The sequence below is a fragment of the Podarcis liolepis genome (genome assembly GCF_965112155.1).
Source record: "Podarcis liolepis genome assembly, chromosome: Z".
Classification (NCBI taxonomy): Eukaryota; Metazoa; Chordata; class Lepidosauria; order Squamata; family Lacertidae; genus Podarcis; species Podarcis liolepis.
In genome coordinates this window covers 49,663,530-49,681,995 of record NC_139570.1, presented here as the reverse complement: position 1 = coordinate 49,681,995, position 18,466 = coordinate 49,663,530, and the positions used below count along the sequence as shown (strand labels likewise).

The following is an 18,466-nucleotide window of genomic DNA, read 5'->3' as shown; positions in this document are numbered from 1 at the left end:
AGTAAAGATATAAGATGATCAGAGCCCCACCGAACTTGAATCATGGGAAGTCCCAATAAAAATTTATAATTTGGTGGAATATTTGGACTATATGATATGTATTTGTATAATCTGGAATATTTAATGTGATTTGATTGGATTGTTAAAATGGAAAATAATTTTATTTTTTTTTAAAAAAAGAAAACTTTTCTATTCCACAAGACCTATGCAGGCAAATAAGATCTGCTGGTTTCTTTTTGCTTTTAAATTCTTTTAAACTTTTCAAGATGTTATTGTTTGGTTTTATGTTTTTTATTGTTATAAACCACTGTAACATATTTTTGTATATAAATGTTTTTTTTAAAAAATAATAATTAAACAAATCCATGCTCTTTTTAAAAAGGATGACAGATCTATCGTTTTAGAAATGTGGAGGAAGCACATTCATGTACAGCGGTGCCCCGCAAGACGAATGCCTCGCAAGACGAAAAACTCGCTACACGAAAGGGTTTTGCGGTTTTTGAGCTGCTTCACAAGACGAATTTCCCTATGGGCTTGCTTCGCAAGACAAAAACGTCTTGCAAGTTTGTTTCCTTTTTCTTAACACCATTAATACAGTTGCGACTTGACTTTGAGGAGCAACTCATAGAACGCGGTGTGGTAGCCTTTTTTGAGGTTTTTGGTGATTTTTGAAGCTTTTCCAAAACTTTTCCGACACCGTGCTTCGCAAGACGAAAAATTCGCTAGACGAAAAAACTCGCGGAACGAATTAATTTCATCTTGCGAGGCACCACTGTATTCTGAAGGGGGGACGGGGACCAGGCCCACATTGGAACATATTTGGCAGGTAGGTTCACAGAAAAAAATGGTGTGCATGTAAGTAGAATCACATATCTGAAGAGTTGGAAGGGACCCTGTGAATCATCTATTGCAACCCTCTGAATTTCCGCTAAAGCCTCCATGACACACAGCCAGGCAACCTCCCTTTAAAAACTTCCAATGAAGGAGAATCCACCACCTTCTGAGGCAGTTTGGAAGGCATCAACATCCAAGTGCCCCATGCTCATAAATTGAGGGGAGCAGTTCTAAGGCATGCAAATGGGCACAGAAGATCCATTCAACAGAGGCTGATGAATGAGGACTGGCTGGCAGGGCTCATGGCAGAAGGACTTCCAGGCAAGGATGCTGGCAGGAGGAGTCTGCAGCAGCCCAGGTAAGCCTTCCACTCTTAGCTGGCATGTCTACCACGTGTGGGAAGTGGCAGTGGGTGGAAGTTGACCTCTCTTGCACAGCAGTCTTCAAGGAGCATATCAGGTAGCAAGAAGCACAAGCCGGCTAGGACAGAATGGATCCAGCCTCCAGTGCTCTTACCTGCCTGCCTCTTTGTCATTGTCTTGCCTGTCTTACTCTCAACCATAAGCTTCTTCAAACAGATTGGTTCACAATAGAGGGGTGAACCTGCTTACCATTTGGACAAGAGGTCTCCCCATGTCTCAAGGATTTTCTCTGCACACTCTTTGGAAACGTCTCCAGAACCGCTCAGGAGAGGCTCATCGTTATCTGTAAGACACAAAACCCGCACAGAAGAAGGGGACATGAGAGCAAGAAGCACCATTTCTGACCTCCATTTAGAAGGAAATACTAGGATGCGCTGCACCTGTTGGATCAGGCTTAACCTGTGCAAACACGGCACAGACAGCAGGGTGGCTCAGCCCAAGCCAGAAGAGGGGGAAACAACACATCCCTATTTTATGCCGCGGAGCAGGAAAAGACGCTGGGCATAGGAAGCCCTTTCCAGGCAGAAGGCAGCTCTCTTTCTCTCCTGTGTAGCCTTCTAGGTCTGCGAGCCATAAAGAGAGTGGGTGCAGCAACATATTTGGCTCTTCTTTTATACTGTATGCTGCATTGCAGCCATGCAAGTCAGAGGTTTCTACACACTCATCAAAACAGGCTCACACAAACCTCTATCCCTGGAAGCAAGGGGCAAAAGCACCTGAGCAGGACGCAGCCCGTGGGGAGCCCTGAGGGCTGGACAGAGACCTGGAGGGTTCAATTCAGCCACCAAGCCTGAGGTTCCCCACTCATGCTCTACAGTCGTGGTCAATTAACCACACATACTAGAGAGCAGAAACTGAAAGTCCATAAATATGATCTGACCACCACTCTGACCATCAGGTGCACACACACACACACACTGCCTATGCCCCTCCTAGCCCCACCACCACTTGCCAGCCCAGAACAAAGGCCTGCACTGAAAGCACCAGGAAGAGTTCTTAGCTGATCACTTAGGATTGTGAGCAAGGGCCTGGTACTTCATCCTCCACCACGGCCAACAGCTAAACGGGGCATAAAATCATAGAATTATAGAGTTGGAAAGGTCCTCAAAGGTCCTGTAGTCCAACCCTCTGCAATGCAGGGATGACAGCTAGATAGGTATCTGCCAAATACGACTCTTGGCTTCATGAAAGCATGGGGAATGCTAGTGTGGTAGAGGAAAAGGAAAAGTAGATTAAGTTGACTGAATGCAGCCTTGCCCAACCTGGTGCTCTCCAGATGTTTTGGACTGAAGTTGCAGTAGCCCCAAGCCTATGGAAGGCACCCAGGTTTTTTAAAGCTGCTGTAGATGAACAGTAGTAGTATCTACAGTTACCTTCAGCTTTGAAGCCTTCAGTAAAAACACATATAGGGCTGTGCAATATCAGGTGTTCAACATCACAATGTATCACCAGCTAAACATCGCGATATAGTGATACATCACCATGTTGATAGGAAGGAGCATCGGCCCCAGACCTGCGAGGTGCTGGGATGAAACCGCAGCCACCAGCACCTGGCGCAGGGAGGAAGGAGGCAGCTGGAGAATGAAGGTTAGGTGCCAGCCAGCAAGCCCCCCCCCCCCATGATGTACTTCCAGGTGAAGACGCCGTCACGATCTGGCCCTCAAATCAGTCCTGGGTGATATAGCAATACATCGCCCAGGCCCAAACACATAACACGTTTGTAACCTTCCCTTTAGCTGATTCACAGCAAGAGGCAGTCTTGACAAAGCTATCTCCTTGCTCTGCTTCGGAGGGACCCAGCTAGTCCCTTCTTACCTTCCTCTTCATCATCCTCTGGAGGGGATGGGATCATGGAGCCCTGAGAACCGGACTGTGGCAGGCGGAGCACTGGGCTCGCGGTGGTTTTTCTCCTCTCCCTTTCTGACTCGCTCTCCAGGCATATGACTTCATAGAGTGTGTCTGTGCTGTTCTTCCGGTCCTTCTGCTTTATCTGAAGGATACAGGGCAGATTAGGTTTCAGCACTGTGGAAGAGCTTGACAAGAAATGCCTAGGCAGACTCGCAAGCAACTTTCTGTATATATCTGTGAGAAGGCACAGGAGGAAGAAATTATTCCTGTTCAACAACCACAGAGGAGGGATAAAGAAAATAATTTTGGTTAGTCTTTCCGGATTCCAGAGAGACATCTGCCAAAGGCCCTTTGCTCTGTGGCCAAAACGGCAAAACTTTATGTTAAAGCGCTTTGCTCTTCCTCTCAGATGGCCTTGATGCATAGGAGCAAGAGGGCAGGAATGGGGGAGGGGGAGAAGAGGGAGGTATGTAGAATTCAGACAACTGCCCCAGATACAGATTCCGCTATGTTCTGGCTCCTTAATGCTTGGGAAGGGGGGGATTCCAACTGCCTTCTATAAGGCAGCAAGGCAAGACCTATGGACCTTCTGGGGGAGGCTGAGATGCTTCTGGTGGTTCAAGTGTTGGGACTAGGACCTGGGAGATGAGGGTGCAAGTCCTCACTCAGCTACAGAGCTCAGTGGGCGACCTTCAGCTAGCCAGGTCTCTCAGCCTAACCTACCTTATAGGGTTGGGTGTGAGGATAAATGAGGAGGCAGAGAACCATATATGCCCCTTTGAACTCCTTGGTGGGATAAAAAGGTAATAATAAATAAATAAAATTAAAATATTTTCATTTCAACTTCTGATTCACTGTTCAGAGTTCCTGCCTTACAACCAGGTCCAAGATGGTTCCCCCTCCCCAACAGAAACCATTTCCAAAAATTAAGCTCAGGCTTCGTTTTTTCTGGGGAAAGTGAGTTATTCTTTTCACCAGGCTGCCGCCACTGGTAAAAAAGATAAGCATACACCCTTAACCACTTCCAGCATGGCTGCTCAGATGTCTGTAAGAATCAGGTTCTCTTGGAAGGTTTATCAGGCAAAATCTCTCTAGCACCTCTTCAAAAGAAACACCCCAAAACAAAGCAGTGCCCCCCCTCCGCCCACAACACCCAAGGTGAGCCTGGTCCTTGTCAGGAGTCGGATTGGGGCTGAGAACAAGCCAAGACTAATGAGATAACAAGCCTCACAATGAGAGTGGGTGGAGCGAGACAAGAGCCAACAGAATTAGCTCAGTAAGATAAACTTCCTTAAATTAACAAGGCTTATGCTTTTAGGGCCGAGAAATATTTATAGCCAAGAGAAGCAATTGTTCAAACTTCTCCACATTTCACCTTCAAGAGAGGAGAACATAACCTCAAAGACTTCCCACACAGCCCTGCCCAATGTGCCAAGGCATGAAGTTCCACTTCTCCAGTGGAACCTCAAATGTGCTGCAATCATCTTCCTTTGATTTACAAGCAACTCCCCATTTGTGTGGGGTTGTATTCTGGGTCACTATGCGTGTCAGCAGTCGTGTGTAAGCCCATTCCGCACCCCTTTCCGGGGCTGAAAAGGATGTGTGTGTCAGGGGTTGCGTGTCAATCAGATGCCACCCGTACTACTTATTTGATCCACATCCCGCCTTTCCCCCCAATGAGCTCAAGGTGGCGCACATGGTGCTCTTCCTCCCCATTTCATCCTCAGAGCAATCCTGTGTGGTAGATAGGTAGGTTATTGTCTGGGATCGCTGTCATCCTTGGGGTTTATGAGGGAGGGAGGGAGGGAGGAGGAGGGCAGAGAGAGACTGAGGCTCCAATGGACACTGCACACTGGCTAGCCAACTATCTCCAGAAAGTCATTTCCCATCACTTGAACTCTGAACTTTTAAGTGACACACCAGGACACCCAAGCAGCCCAGAGAAGGCTGCAGCCCCACTTAGCATTCCAAGGCAGGAAGCAACTCTGCCCATCCCTGGGCTGTGTGAGAAGGGAAAAGATGCATAAGCCCAGCCTCTCCCAACCCTCCCAGCGATAGGTGGGAAGTACTGCCTGCACAAGGGCTGGGCTCAAGCCCTCAAACGGCACCAGGTCCAAAAGTTTAGCTTTCTCCTCCATGCGAGACCAGAGTCCCAGACAAACATAACTCAAAGGACCGCAGAGTTAGGGAAGGAACGAAAGGGCCCACCCCACAATATCCACACCACTAAGGATGGGACCCACAAGCGTTACCTGCTTCAGCTTCAGGAAGAAGTTCTCTGTGGAGCTCCGCTTGCTGAAAGGCCAGAAGAGCCTCTCACTGGCAGGGCACACACGGACTTTGGTCTCCAGGAGGAACCGCACAGGCTCCTGCACCTCAGTGATCACCAAGTCGACAGCCGTGGTCAGGAACAGCACTTTGTCTACGGAGAGGAAGCAGGGAAGCTGGTGTTTCCCCTCCGGCCATTCAACACAGCCCTTGCCCTGTGCCTATGGCCCAAATCGACCATGCCAGTGTGTCCAAGACACATGTAGCCAAACCCCAGGTACAGCCATACCATGGTGACCAAGCGGGGTTATTCCCAGGTTAAGGGTGAACAGCACTGTAGCTGAAAGTTGTTGTTGTAGTAAATAATAATAATAATAATAATAATAATAATAATAATAATAATAATAATAATTATTATTATTATTATTATTATTATGACATATAAAATACCTCACATTTTCCCCACCTGTTAAAATCACTTTTACTGTGATCTGAAAACATTTGCACGTCTCCCCATCCCATTTAATATCAGACAGAGATTGAAAGGAAAGGGGAGTGGACAGAAAGAGGCTTTTAAAGGTTTCTGTAAGCATCCTCTCCCTTCCCTTTAAAGTCCCTGAGATTGGGAATTTAAAAGGGAAGAGGGAGACAATTTGCAAAGGCTTTTTCAGGCCTCTCCCCTATCTCATTTCAATCTTGAAAGTGGGGCAGGGAGTGAAGTTTGCAAAGCATTTGGCAAGCAAAGGCAATGGAGGGGATTTTTCCAGCACTGTTTCTGCTTCTTTTTGCTTGCCTTATTTATCTATTAATAAAAAAATTTTTTTTAATTGATATTCATTAAAAAAAATCAAAGTGCCTTGACTGTGTGTGCCTGTTCTCAGCAGAGAACCAGCATGAGCAGCCAAAACTGAGCAGGATTTAGCCCCTGCTCTTCAGCTGACAAGTGGAGGGCTAGATCCTACTTTGGGCTGCAAGTCCCTGCCTGCACAGCCAAAGCAGAATTGAACCCCACCTTCCTGTCCATCATGAGTCACTTCAGCTGAGGGACAGGTAGGTGTGGTTTGTAGGAAAAGGTCTTGCAGACCAAGCCTCATCTTGGTGGGCCAAGATTGGCTTGAGGCCTGGAGGTTCCTCACCCCCACCTTAACTAGCCTATGACAGAGAACCTGGTACATTTCCTCCCAAAAGAGCACTCCATAAACCAGGCAATGTTGTAGCTCACAGCCAGTATTTTGAATGGAGTCCAGAAACAAAGTGATCTCCCAGCAAGGGGAATTACATTTCCCAGAATTTGGTGCTATCCTCCTGCCATTGCTCCCACCTGAACTGTCTTCCAGAGTCTGGCTTGAAGGGTTAGAACACAGAGACGTCAATTACGTCTCCATGCCACACACACACACACCCTGACTCAACGCCATCTCAGCTTGACAAAAAACAGGTTGGCAACTTGCTGACTTGGGACCAGGTGCACTCCTTGATTTCACTTTTTTGTGGCCCTCAAACGCTTCTGAAGTTACCCCATTCTTCCATCCCATCCAAGTTCCCTCCTTCCTATTCTTCCTGATTTTATAAAAGCATGACAACAAACAAGTAGGCTTTAACTAAAGTCAGAAAGGAATTAATTTCACTTGCTTCGCAGAACAGTAATTGTATCGGTCCACTAAAGTACTAACAAGAAATCCTCTGTATGCTTCTTTGAGTGTACTCCAATCCAACTCAGTGGAGCTTACACCCACCAAGACCTGCAGGGGACTAGCAATTCTAATGTGAAGCAGCCATGGTAAAAACTGATAAAAGGCACTCTTATTTCAAGGTTAGTTTATCCAGAAAACTTAAGTCTCCGGCTCCACCCACTGTCAGTATGTGGCTCTGAACAGATGACCCCAGACAGAATGAGGTCCTTGATAGGAAAAAGATTCCCTACATTCGACTATCTGGGATTGGCCACTGATCATTGCACACATATCTAGAAAAATATACAGGAAACAACTTACACATCTCAAGCAATCTGACCCAAACAGAAAAGTCACTGATCACAAACCTTTCGGTGTTTCTTCATTCAGTTTATGGAAGTGTGGAGACTTTGTGTTCCAGCTCCCAGTGATGACATAAGACTTCCCATCAGAGCTTTTGCCCATAGACTCCTAAAACCACAGAATAGTGTGAGTTAAAACAAAGCCCATACGCTCTGCTAGATCAGATCACAAAATACACTTGGAATCACTGGAAACACACAAGCATCATGTCATTTAGTAGGGCTATTTGAGGGGGAAATCTCTGGAAACTGAAGGGCACCTTACCAGATCCAACAGGTGCATATTGCCACTCTGCACATCCTTCCCGGGGCTAAGGAGGAGCCCAAAACACCTGTGATTTAAAAAGAAAAAAAGCCAACCTCTAGCAACCATTTCCATGCGGAACTGTAGTTCTGAAAAAGGTAGTCAGATTTTATGGGGCACTTTGGTGGAGGAAAACCACAGTATGTACTAAACTGTTTAACAACTGCCCCTTCAGCTCTTTGAGAAGAATTGAAATGAGGAACTGGGCAGCAGGGTTAGAGGAGATTTTCAGCTCAATAGTACTTTACAAGCACTTATTTTATAGATTTTATCATGCTTTTCAAGAGAGTCTCATCACAAAGCGGTGAACACAATACAAAAGACACCATTCAAAACTTAACACAACTCCAAACCTTAAAAATGCCAGCACACACAAAACCCCCTACAATCCACCAAGCACAGTAAGAATAAATGTCAGCAGCATTTCAATTTGTACCCCACCTATCTGACTGGGTTCCCCCAACCTCTCTGGGTGGCTTCCAACAGACAGCAATAAAGCATCAAACATTTAAAAACTTCCTTATACAGAGCTGCCTTCAGGTGTCTTCTAAAAGTTGTGTAGTTCTTTATCTCCTTGACATCTGATGGGAGGGCATTCCACAGGGAGGGCACCACTACCAAGAAGGCCTTCTGCCTGGTTCCCTGTAACTTCTTGCAGTGAGGGAACCTCAGTGTGGGGGCTGAATGATGGGGGCAGCAGGGAGGGGGCCTGTCTGATCTTACTTGGGGGAGAATTCCATGGGTGTGGGGCCACCACCAAAGATGCCCCTTCCTGCCTGCCCACCAAAGCTCTTCAGAGGAAACAGACACAAAGTTACCTTTCAATTGCCAGTTCTTTGTTGGTTGTCTGTTGTACGTAAATGACGATCTTCTTGTCGATGCCTTGGCGCAGTTTAAAGCACTGCCGGTCCTTGTCTTTGGGCACAGCACTGTGGTCAAAAAGGGAAATGTTCACACGGTCCTCTTATTTGTAGTCACAAATTTGAGAACAGAATCAGTAGGCAAGTGACAGTTTTCACAGCCTGGTGAGTCCAGAAATCTAAGAGAGTTGGTGATTCGACAAGGACAACAGCATGCCCTAAAACAGGAATCACCAACATTTGCAATCACACACACCTCTCTCTTGCTCTCCATCCCACACCTGAAATAAGGCTGGAGGGGGGGGGAATCAGTGCTTATAGTTTCTTTCAAGCATACTGAAGGTGGTGGGTAGTCTTAATGGAAAACAGCAGCTAGGGAGGCAAGAATAAATCTCCAGGACACACACCACAACAATAATTAGGCTTGAAAAGGCTTTTTAGAGTCTGATTGTGGCAGGGTACGGAAGGATGGTAGGAAATAAGTGTTCCAACCAATATTGGAGAACAAACAGTAGAGTGTAGAGGAATGAAAACATAAGGAACTGGAAGCCTGAGAACGGGGTGAGAAGATCTAAGATTTAGCTGAGGTGATAATTGAAGACTGGGGTTTTTTTAAAAAAACAAAAACAAAAAACCTAAGATGTACTAGAATGTAGCTTCCTATCAACAATACGCACAGCACTCTCTTTTAAAAGAGGCACCAAGATTTTTAAAAGGCAATCTTTTTTACTCAGCCACCAGTCTGTTTGACACATGTAGAGCTGCTATGACAAGAATGAACAGCAGGTGGCCTCAGAGCTCTATGACTTCAAAGGCAGCGCACATCAGAAGGAAAAAAGGGTGGTCACTAGATAAAGCATGCTAAGGATACAGGTCTTAAGTTTTCTGGGCTTGGCAATGGGCGCTCAAATGCCACAAAGTCAAGAGACCAGTATCTCCAGCATGTATCCAATGGGGAAAAAACCTTACGCACACAAAAAACCCACTTTGAGGGAAGGAGGCTGGAGAAGATGGGCCACTGGCCTGATACAGCAAGGCTCTTCTGCTTTTTTAAAAAAAAAAAATTAATTAATAATTTTTATTACATTTTAAATTTTTGTAATCACAGTATCCATACATACATCAATAAACTCTTACCGGAGCATCTTATCAGAGCATCGACCTCCTCCCGCCCCTCTTCCTGACTTCCATATATATTTACTTTAATCTTAGCATTTCTATAAGCACTTTTTTACCTTCTCTCTTATTTTTATATTTCCCCTTCCAACAAGGCTCTTCTTAGGGTCTCAAGGGAGACCTGGAGGGGCACAGCTCCCCGTTGTGGTCTTAGGAGGCCCTCCTCTTTAGATACTAATGTATATTACTTCACTTTAAAAATGTGGTTGGCCAGCCCTGGTGCCTTCGTGGGGCCTTCCTGCTCCTTCTGCTGGGAGGGGTCCTGAACTTCTGCCCCAGAGTGTTGCCCTGTCAGGGCCAGGATCCAGCCCCCCTGATCCAGCTGCACGGTGGCTCTTCCCTTCTTAACAAAAAGGGCCACTACTGAACAAAGTCCAAACCGGAAGATAACAGCACATAAAACTCCCATACCTGATTTCGGAGAATGTGCTTCACGTTTACTTCATCTTTATTGGGTGGTAGCCAACGGAGTCCCTATTTATTTGAATGGGTCTACTCTGGGAATGCCTTAGTCAGCTATCACCCATTTTAGCTTCCCATTTACTGACCCCTCATTAACCACACCCCCTGCATCATTCAAAAAAAATAAAATATACCATTTTTAAAAGGTTAACACAATAAAATCAGACTATATCCACATAAAGACCATTTCAAGCAACACAAAACAATTCTTTAAAAAGCATTTTAAAATCCAGCTAAAAATAACTTGGACCATATTTCATGTTTAAAAGGGTTCTGGAGAGGAAGTGGGGAAAGCACACCTGAAATATCCTTTCCCATCATCTTCTTTTATTTCCAGAGAAACTGAGAAAGTAAATATGTCACTGTCTGGTGTCTGCGGAGCAGAGGGAGCAGCAAGCGGGGTTTGTTTGGCAGAGCGGCGGAAGGCGGTGGCAAAACTGTACAGGATCCGACTCACCTGTGGACAAGAAGAGTCAGAGAGAAAGAAAGTCAGCAGCTGGGATTCCTAGTGGGGAGCAGCTCTTTTGTAGGGAAACTGCTCTTTTGTTATTTCTGAGGGTGGAGTGAGTTCGTGAGTGGCTTAGCAGCTATCCTGTGCACTTTTGAAGTTAATGAGGGTTTCAACACAGGGCTGGTGAGACACTCTAATGTAGTTTCCCCCAACCTGGTGCCTTCCAGAGGCTCTGGACTACATCTCCACCAGCTCCACCTAGCAGAGGTTAATGGCCAGGCATGGCAGAAATTGTAGTCCAGAACCTCTGAAGCACACCAGGTTGAAGGCGACTCTTATAACTGCTACATTACACCCACTCTGTTTGTTTTGATAGGATATGCTTTTCAGCTTTCATTAGGATTCTCCAAACTCCCTTCAGTTGCTCGGCCTCACTCTTTGAATTTGGTGTCTGAATGGAACACCTCTGCCATGGCTTCCTTTAACAGTGCAATTCTATGCATGGCCTTTCAGAAGTAAGTCCTACTGTGTTAAGTGTACACAAGGCTGCAGCCCAAGTCTGTGACTATGAGCCAAATCTGAAATTTGTGCCAAAATCTAACAAATTATTCCATCTTGCAAGTGCATATCTTGAAATCCTTCTCAGCAACACTGCTCGTTATCAACGCAGAGAAGAAAGACCTGATCACAGTCAGAGTTTAATGAGCGCAGCCCAGATTAACTGAAGCATAGTATGATGCTAAACTGTCAGCACAAATAAATGGCTGGAAGCAGAAGATCTGCATCATCAGGGTTACCAAGGATCATTAAGAAGGTACTGACATTATACGAAGGAGATTCCTACTTTGGCAGGAAGAGGAGGACATAAATTTAATTAATAAATGAAATCTAGGCCTTAATACTGAGTCAGACCACTGATCCTTCCAGCTCAGTATTGTCCACGCTGACTGGCAGCGACTCTCCAGGGTTTTGAGTACGGGATCTCTCTGGAGATGCCAGGGACAAAGCCTGGGATCTTCCACATGCAAGGCAGGAGCATCAACAAAGGCTGAGCAGATGCTGAACTTACAGCTTCTTGGATTTCACACCGAAAGACATGAATTCTGAAGAGCTCTGAGTTGTAATGGCTTTCAGTGAAAGCGAAGCAGTCGCTTTCTGGAGTCCCGTCGTGTCCCCGCACACAGAACAGGATCTTGTAAATGGGATAGTTGGCTATTTCGGTGTTTGTTGGGGGTTCTAGCAGCCTACAGAGAAAAAGGGGGAAATGAAGGTGTGAGCTGCAAATGCTTTACCTTGAAGACAGACAGGCTGCAAGTAGTTTAATGATGGATCCAATCTTCAACTAATTAACTGGTCAATTTAAGTGAGCAAAATCTTTTCTAATAGGCTAAAAAAGGATCTAAATTGAGCAACTTAGCTCATATTCAGAAGTGCACCTTCTGTGTTTCTGCTTTCTTTCTTACTGAATGCTTTTACAGCTCTCCTTAAAGGAAGCAAAGGTGGTTTTCAAAGAAACATGTTTCCCTGATGGAGGACTGTTCATACTTGACGCCCATCATGATCTATGGGATGGCTTTGAAAATATGAATTTATTCCCAACTCTCTTGAATCACTCTGTACCATCCCAAGAGTATTATATTTGTAAATCCCAGGTTCACTGATTGGAGGGCAGAGAGGACATCATTAGGCCCTCAAACCCACTAGCAAAGACTTCCACTAAGGCAGCATGACTTTCCCTATCTCCCCCCCCCCCCCAAATTGGCTTCGGGGGTAGGAGAACCCTCAGAACAGCATGGGGTAAGCTGAATTGCTTGCTCTGCTGGAATAACTGCCATAGTGCTACACTGAATTCCTTCCACTGGACATTACAGATAATTTTAAAAAGAGTTTTGTTCTTTTGCTGATATTAAAATCTTCCGTCCACATAAATCAGAACTTGCAGGAGCAGACTAGACAATAATTATGCCTCAATTCTCCCTTTTATAGATTTCTTGTTTGAGTTTAACGCCTGTCATCTGAAAAATAATAAAATCAGTGCTAGCACAGAAAAGCCAGCACTAGCCACCAGAACACCTGGGAGGCTGGAGGAGCGAACTTCCCTTCACCGACTTCCCCACCACCCACCTGCCTTTCTGCTGCTGGCAAATGCCTATGGAGACCAGAGAGTTGGCGGTGAACCATCTAGCCTGGTGAGAAGATCCCTAGCCCAACTGAACTGCATCTAAGTCAGGCTGCTGCGGTCACCGTGGAGTGAAGCAAGACCACACACTTACTTACAGTACGGGTTGGCTTTATTTATTTATTTTGCCCATTAACTTAAGATTTTGCACTGTACTTGTATCTAGATTCATTTCTTTGCAATACAGTAAGCCCGCAACGTTCGCACATTTAACTTGTGTACATTCAGCTTTACAAGCTTCAGAAAATAATTTATAAAAATTAAAAAGGGGCTGGGTACTGGGGGGAAAGATGTTTGCAATCCCACCCACCATTTCACCTTGAAGTGTTTTGACTATACGTGATTTTGGCTTTAGGCATAATGTCAAGAATGTAACCCCTGCGTAAGTTGTGGGCTTGCTGTACTGGCATTTATCCTATGTTTCCTGAAATGTTTTTTGTCTTATTTGAATGCCTTGACATGTTCCATAGCAAGTTGTGTGCCGTCCCCCCATCTCCCCCCCCCCAACGTTTTGTACTTTGATAAACTGCTTTAGCACTGTGGACAAACAGCACAGAAATAAATGAAACTTTAAAAAAAGAAAATAAACAGCCACAATTTACAACCAGTTTATCAAAGGAGACACTTTTCAGAAGATTGTCTTGGTGTTGCCCCATAGTAACCATGAGGCAACTTAGAAACTATTGCCACAGTATACAAAGCAGGTCCTAAAAAACACCACTGCCAACGACAGGTGGACCTACAGAGGCCCCCCCCCCCAATGCCACACCACAGGTGGGGAAGTACCTCACAGTTCCCTCCGACACATTAGGAACCGAAAGAGTCACGTCCACGGAAATCTCACACTGGCTTCGCAAGATGGACATCATCCTCAGGGCCTCCACCTCGCTCCTGGGAGCATTGACCGAGGCACAGCCCAAGTAAGTGAGCTTGCTGAAGACAACGCTGTCCTCATCAGCAACTGGAGTAAAAGGACTTGACTCCTCGGAATCTACAAAACAGCAGAAAAGCGGAGTCCGTTAATTTGTGTATCAAATTGCTAAACTGGATCAGTATCCTCTACCACTCACATTAAGTTAAAATGAGTCTCTCCTGTGTAACCAATCTGACTCTCAGATATGACTATTTGCACCCTATCTGATTTGCAGAGTTTGGATCTGCACCATTAAGCAGGGGTGCCAACGGGAAGCTTTAGTGATATCAATGATTGAAATTGGCCCCTTCCCCCTTAAAAAGCAACCCACCCTTTAGGGAATGGTTGTGAAAGACCAGCCATGATTGGAAAAACCAGTTCTGAAGAGAACAGCTAGGAAGGACAATGAAGCCCCCTGGCCAGTCTTTGCTCAGGATACACAAAGGCTGTGCATATTCTGCTCCTCTCCAAGAAAGCACCATAGAAGTGCAAAAGGCTGTATCTGGCAGGGTTCAACCTCAAGAAGATCGTCAAGTTCCTAGGCATTACTGTTGTGCAGGTTAAGACTTAAGAACACATTTATATTCTGCACTTTCCATCCTTTAAGCCTACCCCCTAGGGCAGCTCCCAACCAAAATATCTAACCAAAATATCAGAACCAAGCAACGAACACCAGGGAGGACCAGGAAGAGTCACCGGTCCCAGTTTCATAAAAGACAGGCTTGAACAAGCCCATTTTGACCTGCCTTGTAAAACACTCCCTATGAAGTGGACAGGTCTCTTACAGAGCAGGGAATTGTATATTGTGGATGCCACTGAAAAGTCCCCCATGTCCCCTGCCTTCACCATCTGAACCTCAGAGGGTAGATACAAAAGAGAAGGCCTTTGCATGAAGTTAGTTGACCAGCTGCTGTCCCTTGACATTTGTCAGCTGCCTTGAGTGTTTCTGCTGGCTTTCTCAATTATTGCCCAAGCTAATTGTTCATTAGCTGCCTTGAGTGTCATTTTGACAGGAAGGCACAATATGAGTGTTTTAAGAAATGACTTTCAGAAACTCACCCCAGATTTGCTCTGCATCTGTGCTTCCTTCTCTTTCTTTCAGAGGGTTCTCACAACCCGGTTGCACCCTCTCATTTCCCACCCACCTGCCCCAAATTTCTCTCACCTCCCTGCGCTGGCTTCACTGGCAAGCTCATATCAGGTTTCTGGGGTCCCGCCACAGACACAGGGTTAATTGTGGAGGATGCGGAAGCCTCGAGGAGGACTGGCTCATCTCCCTCTCCTCCATCATGATGGCTGTCCTCCTCCTCGTGTTCTCGGTCATTTGATGGGTCTTCCATGGGGGGATCCATTAGGACGTCTTCAAGCTCTTTCTGCAGTTGCTGCTCACTCCCATTCCCTATAATCTGTGAAAGCAAGTGGCAAAGGGTGAGCCAAAAGAGGAGAGATGGGGGCTTGACTGAGACCAGACACACATTCACTACAGGAGGCTAAACAGAGGTTAAAAGCAGTTCAAATAACATTGCATTTGCTCAACTCTCTCAAGAGACACTGATATCACTAGAAGGTTTCATTGGGTATCTCCAATGTTCATGAAAACAATACATAAGCATACTAAGATCTCGTTCTTCTGGAGATGCAACAGGTTTGGCCAAGAAAATGCTGCACTGCTCTCTCCAGCACAAAAGCACAGGAGCAGCCCTACAGACTTCTGAATATGCAAACTGCACAGTAGAGACACAGAATCAAGAGCAACAACAGTAGTGGAATTCCGATGGGCATTAATGACAGCAAGGAGCTGGGAACAGCGTGGCTGAGCATTTCACAGTGGTTAAAGCAGACTGGGAAGAGGCTGCAGCACCTTCACAACTCATAGATGAAGGCAACTTCTCCCAGACACCCAAGCTGCCAGGGCTGCCCTTGTGGTCAGCAACATACCTATTTCTACCATGGCTTTCTATTCCCCACCTAATCCTTCCACATTTACCAATTTAACTAAAATGCCTGCCTGCTGACAAGTCCCAGCCTGTGAAATTACACCTAGATCAAGTAGCATCTGACCATCCCAAACGCATTTGTGTCAAAACAATGGAATAATATAGTATTTACTAAGGAGAAAGAATGCAAAGAGGCGCCCACTCAGAAGTCTTCCCACAGCCTGCTGCATAAGGCAGCAGTGCTGGTGTTTAGCCTTTCAGACTTAGAGGCAGGGCCCAAGCCTCTGGTCAAACATGCTGGGTGACCTTCAACTAGTTAATGCCTCTCAAGTCTGACTTGCTGCACAGAGTAGTTGTGAGGGTAAAATGAGGCACCATGTCACTGATTCCATTGGAGGAAGACTGGGATAAAAATGTTGATTACTATTAAGCACTAAAGCCAAAGCCGTATGGTATGCCCAGAACTGGACACAGTACTCCAGGTGAGGTCTATTCTGCTCTGGTCAGACCTCACCTGGAGTACTGTGTCCAGTTCTGGGCACCACAGTTCAAGAAGGACACTGACAAACTGGAACGTGTCCAGAGGAGGGCAACCAAAATGGTCAAAGGCCTGGAAACAATGTCTTATGAGGAACGGTTAAGGGAGCTGGGCATGTTTAGCCTGGAGAAGAGGAGGTTAAGGGGTGATATGATAGCCATGTTCAAATATATAAAAGGATGTCACATAGAGGAGGGAGAAAGGTTGTTTTCTGCTGCTCCAGAGAAGCGGACACGGAGCAATGGATCCAAACTACAAGAAAGAAGATTCCACCTAAACATTAGGAAGAACTTCCTGACAGTAAGAGCTGTTCGACAGTGGAATTTGCTGCCAAGGAGTGTGGTGCAGTCTCCTTCTTTGGAGGTCTTTAAGCAGAGGCTTGACAACCATATGTCAGGAGTGCTCTGATGGTGTTTCCTGCTTGGCAGGGGGTTGGACTCATAGAATCATAGAATCATAGAGTTGGGAAAGACCACAAGGGCCATCGAGTCCAACCCCCTGCCAAGCAGGAAACACCATCAGAGCATTCCTGACATATGGTTGTCAAGCCTCTGCTTAAAGACCTCCAAAGAAGGAGGCTCCACCACACTCATTGGCAGCAACTTGATGGCCCTTGTGGTCTATTCCAACTCTATGATTCTGTGATTCTATGCAGCTCCTTGCTCCTGCTTCTCCCTCACAGACAGGGACCATGTAGCTCCCTTGGCATTACTGACTGAATTTATAACCCTAGCATTTTCTCCACGGAGCTCAAGGTGGCTCATATGGTTCCCCCTCTCCTCATTTATTGCTCACAGTGAAATAGCTTAGGCTGAGAAGCACTGACAAGTCCAAAGTCACCCAGTGAGCTTCATGACTGACTTGGGATTCAAATCTGGTCTCCAAGGTTCTAGTCTGACACCCTAGCCACTACACTACCCTGCCAAAACCACCCTGCCTCTGAGCCCCCACTTCTCCCTCCCATCCTGTGCCATGGTTCTCCACCACTGCCTGGCCACAAACACCCCTCTCCCCCTGTGTACCTTGGCCACTTTCCAGCCAGCTAGCTTCCACTGAAAACTGAAAGGGGAGAGTCACAGAGCTGACACTTGGCCAGAGGTAGTTTGTGGCCAGACGCATCTTATGGCTGCTTCCTCCAAGATGTTCAAATGAGAAGTTGAAGGAAATGATTCAGAATGCAAGCACTCCCATCTTCCCCAGGAGAAATAACTGGGTACAGCCACCTTTTAAAAGCACCCCCCTCCATCTACTCTCCACCTCACTTACCTGATGGCTGCTTCCTTCCAGCAAAGAACACCAGTCACTTAAGCCTCCAATAGTGAAGTGGAAGTGCAAACAGTACACAAAACAGGAGTTTTCCTGCCCTGTCAACGTGGGAGTAAACTACTGAAATGGTAGGTGTGGAGATGCCACATATTCACATTCACTTCCATCTCCAGGACAGGAGGCAACCTCCAGAGCCACAAAGCTGGCCAATCCTGGCTCACAGATTCAATGTGACCGAGGCCATAGCCACATGGAACATTACTATCTCCACTTGGAAGGAAGTCTTTCATGTATCGGTACAAGGACAAACCAAGATGGCCTGAAATCTGGTTAAGCCTGTTGAGCTAAATTAGACAGCAGGTAGCTTTGCCCTGTAATTTGCATCAGAAGAGAACGAGCCTTTGGAGAAAAGCTGTAGACTCAGAGGCAGAGCAGTCGCTTTGTGTACCAAAGAGGGTGCCATTGTGAGTCCCTGGCATCACCAGTTAAAATAATCAGAAAGCAGGTGGAGAGGATAGATAGACCTTTGCCCAAGATCCTGGAAACTGTGGACAGGGGAGATGAGGGGAACAGAATCTTTTTCAACCCAAGGGCTGCACTTCATTTATAGGGAACCTTCTGGAAGCCAGAATCAAACGCAGGCAGAGCAATGCATGTGACTCTTGCCTTTGAAATGTAGGCTACATTCCAACCATGCAGCAGCAGCAGCAGCAGCTAGGGATTTGCACACACCTCTCCACCCAGGCAAGCTAGAGGCTTCCTCACAGTTCAAAGGCCAATTCCAGCCAGGCAAAAGAGCCCAAGGAGGATACAGAGCAAGGCTAGTGAGGGGCATGGTCTGTGGAAACTGCGAAGACGGTCCTGGCAGCCGTCAGGACTGGATTCTGCCCTGGGCCTAAGGTTCCCCACCCCTTGAGTGGTGACCAACGCCCCATGGTCTGACTCAGTCTGAAGCACTTTGACATTAGAAGGC

General features: G+C 46.2%; 1 protein-coding gene across 3 annotated transcripts in view; it reads right to left on the bottom strand.

Annotated features, from left to right (window-relative positions):
* RABGAP1 (RAB GTPase activating protein 1) overlaps positions 1 to 18,466 on the bottom strand; it is a 92,737-nt gene that overhangs the window by 54,596 nt on the left and 19,675 nt on the right. For 2 of the 3 annotated variants that reach the window (XM_083485798.1, XM_083485799.1), the window contains 10 exons: positions 14,918 to 15,158; positions 13,626 to 13,830; positions 11,730 to 11,904; positions 10,509 to 10,666; positions 8,530 to 8,640; positions 7,673 to 7,739; positions 7,414 to 7,516; positions 5,357 to 5,526; positions 3,072 to 3,246; positions 1,446 to 1,539 (listed from right to left, as the gene is read on the bottom strand). In XM_083485798.1, coding sequence (XP_083341924.1) covers positions 1,446 to 1,539; positions 3,072 to 3,246; positions 5,357 to 5,526; positions 7,414 to 7,516; positions 7,673 to 7,739; positions 8,530 to 8,640; positions 10,509 to 10,666; positions 11,730 to 11,904; positions 13,626 to 13,830; positions 14,918 to 15,158 — 1,499 coding nt within the window. Of the gene's footprint in view, positions 1 to 1,445; positions 1,540 to 3,071; positions 3,247 to 5,356; positions 5,527 to 7,413; positions 7,517 to 7,672; positions 7,740 to 8,529; positions 8,641 to 10,508; positions 10,667 to 11,729; positions 11,905 to 13,625; positions 13,831 to 14,917; positions 15,159 to 17,493; positions 17,518 to 18,466 lie in introns of those variants that run through there. The other variant, XM_083485800.1, reaches the window with a different exon arrangement.